Source organism: Danio rerio, chromosome 8 (genome assembly GCF_049306965.1).
Source record: "Danio rerio strain Tuebingen ecotype United States chromosome 8, GRCz12tu, whole genome shotgun sequence".
Lineage (NCBI taxonomy): Eukaryota > Metazoa > Chordata > Actinopteri > Cypriniformes > Danionidae > Danio > Danio rerio.
In genome coordinates this window covers 12,603,278-12,612,500 of record NC_133183.1, presented here as the reverse complement: position 1 = coordinate 12,612,500, position 9,223 = coordinate 12,603,278, and the positions used below count along the sequence as shown (strand labels likewise).

General features: G+C 39.2%; 1 protein-coding gene across 2 annotated transcripts in view; it reads left to right on the top strand.

Moving 5' to 3' along the window:
• The window catches only part of dennd2c (DENN/MADD domain containing 2C), a 58,446-nt gene that overhangs the window by 36,019 nt on the left and 13,204 nt on the right, over positions 1–9,223 (top strand). For both annotated transcript variants that reach the window (XM_001919051.8, XM_073910090.1), the window contains 3 exons: positions 2,037–2,185; positions 4,113–4,290; positions 7,914–7,955. In XM_001919051.8, the coding sequence (XP_001919086.4) occupies positions 2,037–2,185; positions 4,113–4,290; positions 7,914–7,955 (369 nt within the window). The remainder of the gene's footprint in view (positions 1–2,036; positions 2,186–4,112; positions 4,291–7,913; positions 7,956–9,223) is intronic.

Here is a 9,223-nt window from a genome sequence, read left to right as displayed (position 1 = left end):
ATTTTTAAATTACAGCATATATTTTACTGTACATGTTTTTAATTTTAGTAGTGTATTAATAATGCACTTATATTTATTACTTTATTACAAATAAGCTACTTATTGGAAAAATATAGACATGTGTTAGTCTTTATTTGGTTAAAGGTCCTATGTAGTGCTTTGAAATGTGCATTTTTGTTTGATGTGGGACGTAAGTTCAACCGAAACATCAAGAGAGGCTAAGACATAGACTAGCTCCTCACCTTTAATGTATATCTATATGGCACATTTATTGTTTATAGCTATACACACAAAGCGCTTCACAATCTCAAGGGGGGTTTCTCCACACCAACCCCAGTGTGCAGCATCCACTTAGATGATGCGACGGCAGCCACTGGACAATGGCGTCAGTGCGATTACCACACACCAGCTATAGATGGAGTGGAGAGACAGTGATAGAGCCAATTCGGTGGATGTGGTGGATTGTGAGGCCATGATCGGTAATGGCCGATGGATGGAATTTGGCCAGGACAACAGGGCTACACCCCTACTCTCTACGAGAAGTGCCATAGGATTTTTAATGACCTCTTCACTATACTGGGGCATTAGGACTTACACAGACTACAGGTTGCGCACCCCTTGCTGGCCTCACTAAAACCACTTCCAACGGCAACCTAGTTTTCCCATATGATCTCCCATCCTGGTACTGGCTAGGCTCAGCCCTACTTAGCTTTATTGAGTAACCGGCCTTAAGGCCCGTTCACACCTGGATGCTTTTTGCTCGTGGTTTCCATTGCCGTTTAATGCTTCGTGACTAAATAAAGTGTGCCAATGTCATTTTAAACCCCAACGCACAAAACAGCAGAAGTAAAAGCTTCATTTTTTAAAGAAACGCCTCATGCTCGTTTTTTTTTCCACCAGTCAGATTGGCACTTTTGTTTGTTTGTTTGTTGCACGGAGCTTCTGAAGTTACAGAAAACAGCACTTGGAAGCACTCAAGCGCAAAACTGTCAATGCGAGCGCACATTGAAGAAGATGCTCAAAGGCGATATGAATGTGGAGCTGCTTATTGCACTGGTGAACAATAATCATTTTTTCATCGCTAGGGCTGGAGCTGCTACTTGAACCGTCTATGCTTGTTCGAGTCACCAGTAACTTTAACAACAAGCGTGTCAACTTTCTGTCTTCTTCTGTGTTACAAGTGGGTGTCAGAAGCTTAAAGTTGTGTAGCGCCATCTAACATCAAGGAGTAATTTTGCATACTCTTCTGCTTGACGCCAGTTAAAATGGCTTGGGTTTGAATGCGGAAAACGTTTTGAAAAGCGCTGACCATAAATGCAAATGAAAAGCGTCCCGGTGTGAACGAGCCTTTAGGCTGCAAAGTAATATGGCTGTGCCATAAAAAGCAGCCAATAGTGTTTAGCTTCCAGCTCTGCCAGTAAGAGTGGCTTAAATGAAAAATTAAATGATATTTACAACAGACACTTTTACTCTACTCCAACATTTTTGGGCAAGTAATGGTACTTTTACTTGAGTATGATTTTTCTGTACTCTTTCCACCACTGCTCAAAAGTCATGCAATAGTAAATGAGGAGAATCAAGTGGTCTCCTTGACTTCTACACTGCTTAATATAATACAGATCGCATTAAGGTAGCATTACAAAAAAAAAAAAAAATAGCATCAATTATATTACTAATAGCATGGAGTTCATCAGCTTAGAGCCCACGTGAACCAGGCAGCAAACTGTAAAAGAAGTCTGGTTAATAATGTTTTGTCTGAAGCTGTCAAACTGACGTCAACAGAGAAGGACCGAACACAGAAGCACATGAGCGGACTTTGATTGACATTTTTTTCAGTGGATTAACTCTGCACTGATTAATTGTTGAACTAAAGAATGACACTGTGCGCTAGCAAAATGAACATTATAAATTTTCATTTCAAACAGACTTTAAGACAAACTTAGCAATGTGGTTGTTGAACTTGAATTCTATTTACTTTAGATCAAGTTTTGACTTCTACCAGTTTGATTCTCTCTGTGTTTCTGCTATACATGCAGGTTCTGACTCTGTGCCGGCCGGTGGACTCTCGTCTGGAGCACGTGGACTTTGAGAGTTTGCTGCAGTGTCTCAGTGTCTCCAGACTCCTGCAGGTCTTCGCTTCACTGATGCTGGAGAGGAGAGTGATCTTCATCGCAGACAAGCTCAGGTACAGACCAACGCATACAGCTGAATTTTACATCTCCCCTAGACAGGAGTTTTACCATTGTTCGATCAATTCAGCTGATCTCTGGATCTAACTACCACTTTTAGCTTGGTTTTGCTTAGTATAGATCATTTAATCCGATTAGACCATTCACATCTTGCTTAATAAAATTCAGAAATGAGTTTTGATCATTTTTCTGTTTAAAGCTTAGATCTTCTGTATTTACATTGTGTATTGAGGGCGATGGAAATTTCAAAGTTTTTAATTTCTAGGCTGATAAGGCTAGTAACTATTCTCTCAGTATGGCGTAGGTATCGTGGAACTTTGTTGCTATACCATGACTGCAGCAGGCACAATGATATGACACAGCACCTAAAAATAGTCCCCAGCTGGATTACTGTTTAATATCATTTCACCTAAATCAGCCATGGTACGGCAACAAAGTTTCTTTATTGTCATGTGGGAATTAGAGTTTTTGGAACTTTTTTGACCAACATGCTAATGGTCTAATTCATTTCAATGATCTATGCTAAGCTAAGCTAAAATTGTTTCCTCTAGACCAGGGCTATTCAATTGGCGGGCCGAATCCGATCCCCGAGGCACTTTGTTCCTGCCCTGCATACAGTGTGACCAAGACATTAAAAATAAATTTAGTTCAGTCGACAAACGGCCACTACAGTTTTGAAGTTACGTGCGTCTGTTCAATAATAGCACGAGCTGCGGTTGAATGATGCACAGAGCGTGAGTCATCATAAGCGAGTGATGTGGGCAGCCAAAAACATGTCTGTAGAAAAGGCTATTTGTACAATGCACTGATATCGTTAATAGGATGCAACAATTAGCCGATTTCACTATTAACTGTGCTTTAATTCGTCGGTTTATTAATCGTAAAGTCTTCTCTAAGCCGTATTTCTGTTGCGCTGAACGAAACGAAACCACTGCAAAATGCCAAGTTGCCTGTGCGCTAGTTTTAAGTTTAAAGTACATCGAGGCTAATACGAACGCACACAGGATTAACTATAGCAGCGGCCGTTCCCATATCACGTCTTTTCCGCTTGCAAGTTTGTTATTTCTGATGTAAGAATATATGAAAAAATGCTGGCGCCAGCGGAGCGACGCGCTTGCTTCTTTCTGGGCACACGCAGTAGAAAGGTGAGAGTTGTGCGTACCTTTCAGTGCAATGTAAACAAAAGATATGTTTGACAAATTATTTCTAAAATGATTATGTATGCATGAATGCAGATGGCAACAACAGTTAATCTAAATAGCTACTTGCCTAATATAAAGCTTGAATTTACATTAGACGTGATAACAGTGAAACCATGATTATTCTTCAGACTATATAATCGTACAACCAAAATCTATAATTGTTGCATCCCTAATTGTTATGCAGTTCAAACATATAAATGTGTTTGAATGTAGAAGAAGCCTACTTCAGCAATGCACTGCTTTTGTTGTGCTCTGAAATACAACATTTGAATGTTTTTAAAAAGAAAAAAAAAAGTCTATTGTGCAATGCTGTAATATTATGTAGTTTCAAAATACAATATATTAACATTTTAATGTAGAAAAAGCCAACATGGGTGTCTTAAGGAGCAAAAATATACAGCATATGGGCTCTTATATGCTGTTGTGTTATCCCTCATATAGCAAGTCATATCTCTCCGGCCATTCGTTTGGGATGCTTTTCATGAACCGCCCCCCATGACAAACTAATTGAATAGCCCTGCTTTAGACCCTGAGATTAGCTGAATAGATTAAAAAATGGTAAAACTCAACTGTTTAACTCTTGGGGAGATGTAAAATAAGCCTATTTCCTATTTTAAAAAAAGAGTGATTTGTAGAGTAAAAAGTATAGTAGAAAAGAGTTATTTCTAAAAATAAGAGTGTTGCTTTACATTCAAACCTAACGGTGTGTATCTCTGTTTAGTGTTTTATCTCGATGTGCCCACTCTGCCTTGGCACTGCTCTACCCCTTCACATGGCAGCACACATTCGTACCCGTTCTTCCGGCTGGCATGTTGGACATTTGCTGCTCTCCCACTCCATTTGTAATGGGGGCTCTGTCTCCATCCCTGCCCGAGGTGTTGGACATGCCCATTGAGGAGGTCAGTCGCATACATTTGGCATAGCATGCAAGTTACAGTAGTTTTTCTTCATTATTGTCAAAAAAGAAAACAGAGTAGGGTGGGACTTAATTTTGTCTTTAGGGAATTGATTGGGGGATTGAATTGATGTGGTTTGGTATTGGTCAATCAGGTTTGAGTGACACTTTGCCTTGTAGACACTAATAATCTGTTTTCTTATTTTAGCCAATAAAATATTTCTTGTTTTAATCTGTTTAACTTGAAACTTAAATAGCTATAGCTAAAATAAAAACTAAATGTAAAAAAACAATGGTTTAAAAATGTAAAACCAATAAAAATTACTTTTAAAATCTATTTAATTCTAGAAGAACTATTCTTTTTTTCTGTCAAATATGTTTATATTGAAGACAAAGATTTTGGATAAAGGATTCTCTGTTTTACATATGTTGTCCACATATTACATAAGCAAAGAAAGAGATACAAAATGTAAATAATAAATAAAAACCCATCCACATAACAAGCCATTCCTAAAGACTTGTTTACATAGACCTGTTTGAGCAACAGAGTATAATAAAAGGAATATTAAAGCATTACATAAAATGATGCATTAGTCCACACGGGTGTTGTCAAGGTAACAGATAAAAGGATGCCACATTTTGTCAAATTGCTCAAGTTATCTTTTTAAGCTGTGGCTAATTTGCTCCAAATGTAACGTAGAAGTCATTTCTTCAAAACACAGTTTACATGTAGGAGACTCCTGTTTCTTCCAAAACATTAGCAGTAACTTCTTGGCTGTAGTTAGGCTGTGTGAGAGCAGTTTGTGTTGTGTGTTTGACAACAAATGCATTTGTTCATAAAATCCTAGAATTAAGAGCATAGGGTCTTTAAAACATCTCAGAAAACACTTCGAAATCCATTCCATTAATTCTGTGTCTTGGAGCAAAACTCATCTGGCCTGTAGGTTACAAAACCTGAAGGGAATTTTCTAGAATGTTGTCATGGAGACTTCTAAACAACAGAGAAGAGGTCTGAGATTTGATTATAACCGTGAGTTTAATTTAATAACCGTCATTTCTTGAATTGTTTCCATTGTTTAACAGTCTGAAATTCCCCATGTCGGCAATAAAATCTTATTTGACTGCGGTATAAACCATTAAATCTCTCTCACACACACACACACACACACACACACACACACACACACACACACACACACACACACACACACACACACACATATGATAATGGCCTTGATTTCATTCCTAATCTTCAGTTCAGCAGTTCAGTTATTTAAGCACTTTGAGCACTTGCTATTGTTTAGAAGAAAACACTTTATTTCACATAGTATTTTCAAATAAATAGTGCAAAGCATAATCATTGAAGAGAGTCTATCTCAGTCTCAGTTTACCAGTTTTTTAAGCACTTTATTTACTTTATTTAATTTAATTTACTTTATCTGTTACTTTATTTTTGTTATTATCATCAATATTTGAATGAAGTCCTTCTGTGCAATGTTTTCATATGTAAAGATATTTCGATATTACTGTACAATACATCCTGTGTGTATTAAGCAATGTGTAATCATTTGGACCCGCATAGACGCATAACCAACGGCTCTGCGCTGGACTTTAGACTAGCTTGTAGTCGGTCAACAGTGCGGCCTATTTCAGTTCCTCAAAATAGCAACGTGCCACCAATGCGGCTTGTAACACCTCCTTTTTTAAACTGGAACACCCTCAAGTCCACACAATGGCGCAATTGGATTTGTGATTTAAACAACATGGTGCAAAACGTGAATATTACTGTAGTGCTGGTCTGAAAATAGCAACAAAGCGCGCCAAACACGCCTTTCACCTTATTACGCTGAGTGTATGATAGGACCCAATGTGTTTATCTGTTTCCATGTGTTTTCTTAACTTGCAGCACATTTGAGCTCTCTCAGCCATCGTAATGTACACATTTAAACACAAGTCAATACTGAAGTTAAGACTAGCAAGCTAATAAACCTTCCCCCGGTTTCACAAACAAGGTTTAAAGCTAGTCAGGGTTAAATTGCATGTTTGAAATAACTCAAAATAACTTGCGGTGAGATGTCTTAAAATATGTCAGTGTCATTTTTTTGTCTCCAGGTGCACACCCAGTGGCGTAGCGGACGGGCCCGCAGGGCACGCAGCGCGGGGGGGCCCCGCGTGATTAGGGGGCCCCACGACATCGCGATTTTCAATAATTGAAAATTCAGTAACCGCAATAATCAAACTCTTGAGAACAACTGTGGTCGGAACCAAAGTTCACAGGTCTGTGTTCTCTGAACACCTCTCAAGCGGTGGACTACTTCATTCTGATTGCTTGCCGCCGAACCGCGTCATAGCCAATGAAGACGCGCCGCTGTTTCTCACCGCCGGTTCTCGTTAAAAAATGAATGACTTCTGGCTACTTTGACGCTCTCGCGGCTTTCGGTTTGTGATCGCTCCTCAGTTTGTGAAGAATTCCCCGCGTTGTCGATCCACCCCGCCTATTTTCCCCGCTCCTCAATTTGTGACATAGATATATACACTAGATATCGCATAGGGACCCTGAGCATGCGTCTATAGCGCCGCCACATTGGTACAGTGCTTCCAGGACAAATGTCATTGAACCGCACTAGTCAGGACAGTGTTATTACGTGAAGATGCGGGACTTTAGCGCTGTCTACGAGTGTAGTAACGAGAAAACAAAGAAAACAAAGCACAAAGGCAGAACATTTCATAGGTCAGATTAAGTTTTTATCTGTTTTTGTATGTTCTGAACTTTGTGCTAATCAGGTAACGTTATTGATGATAACAGTCACTTACTGCATTAATCATAAGGCAAAGCAGCTCCAACTCCCACTAAACACTCGGCTTATGCTAGTTTTGTTGAATAAAATCAGCAAACAATGCAAAAGAAATATGACAACGAGATGCTGCGCTGCCAGAAACGTGTATTAATGTCGGCTAGTGAAAGAGTCGTTCGGGGGATTCATTCACAAACGAGTTGCTCCCTCTGTCAGTATGAGAAGTGAAAGCAGAAGAGGAGCTGTGTTTCAGGACACGGATTAGATCAAATTTAACAGCGAGGGCACAAGCTTTTTGTCAGGAATGCCCGTGCGATCAGTGATCCATCAATGTAGAAAAGTGATGTAAAATTGTAATTTTCATTTAAAAAATTGCATACTAACATCCAGGAAAACTCCCGATCATAGATATATGTGTATATCTCTGTATAAGCACCCTCGCCCACCTTCGACTGGGGGCCCCGTCGGTGATCCCTGCAGGGGGGCCTCCGCATTTTGCGCTACGCCACTGTGCACACCAGTAATATTTTTCTAAGGCCATTTTTACAAATGTGTCCTAAATAACCTTATTTAACTAAGGTATAGTCCTGGCTTAATCTAAGCCATGTTTGTAAAACTGGGCCCTTATGTAACATTTCAGCATGAAATTCTTGTCAGGCCTGTTATCTATAGTGACCTTTATATCAGCTTTAAGTGATTGTATGTATTTTTGCTTATGCCTTCTGTTTTAAAAGAGCACAAAAGTCACATGCATTTGTTACATAATCAGTGTTGAAGAGCTGACGTAATTCTGACCTTCCGTTCTTCTTTTTTTTTCTTAATTCCTTCTCAGGTGCTTATTGTGGATTTGTGTACAGACAAGTTTGTCGTTCAGGTGTGTATGCTGGTTTAGTTCCCTAATAATACAAGGGTGTGTCATTGTGAAAGTGTCACCAGTGCGTGTGTGTGTTTGTGAGGGTGCGGTTTGAAACTCAAGTCAGGGCCTGAGTAACTGTACTTTACTGTCAGTCAGAGACATAAACGTGACACTTTTAAAGGGATAGTTCAGCCAAAACTGTATCGTTTACTCACTCTTCATTTGTTTCAAACCTGATTGAACACAAAAACAGATATTTTAAAGATGTTGGAACCATTGAATTCTATAGTATTTTTCCAACTATGGATGTCAATAGTTACCAGTTTCCAACATTAATGAACGTTTTGCGTTCTCAACAAGCCTGCATTTGTTTAATAAAAAAATACTGTAAAATATGTTATTACTGATAAATATTCTTTTATTTATTTTGATGCATTTCAATATATGATTTATTCCTACAATGCAAAACTAAATTTTCATCATTAATGCATCAGTCTTTAGAAATCATTCTAATATACTTATTAGATGGTCAAGAAACATTTATTAAATGTGCTGTATGTAAGTTTTTGACTCTTCTAAAGCATAGCAATGCCATAATTTGTTTGCAGATATTTAAGAAACGTGCTAAGTAAACATTCCTGAACGCTCTTTGTTTTAGTTATTTTAACCCGCCCACTGCCAGTTTAGCCAATTATATTTCAGCACTCCTGGGTGCCTTAGTGGAGAACCGCATATTTCATTCAGTCAGTCATAAGGGCTCTCAAAGTGTGTGTCTGTGACCAAAATATGACCTCTGGTGGACAGCAGCAAACTCCGAAATGAGACGCAGATTCAGAGTTCCACAAGGTTATTAATTAGCAAACGATATACATATTCATTCATTTTCTTTTCGACTCGAGTCTCTTTGTTAATCAGGGGTCGCCACAGCAGAATGAACCGCCAACTTATCCAGCATAAGTTTTACACAGCGGAAGCCCTTCCAGCAGCAACCTAACACTGGGAAACACCCCTACACTCTTGCATTCACACTCATACACTACAGCCAATTTAGCTCATTCAATTAACCTATATAGCATGTCTTTGGACTGTGGGGGGAAACCAGAGTATCTGGAGGAAACCCACACCAACATGGGGAGAACATGCAAACTCCACACAGAAATGCCAACTGACCCAGCCGGGGCTCGAACCAGCGACCTTCTTGCTGTGAGGAAATCATGCTACCCACTGCACCACCATGAGGCCCCAAACGATATAAATATTACGAACATAATCGGATCTGTAGCTTT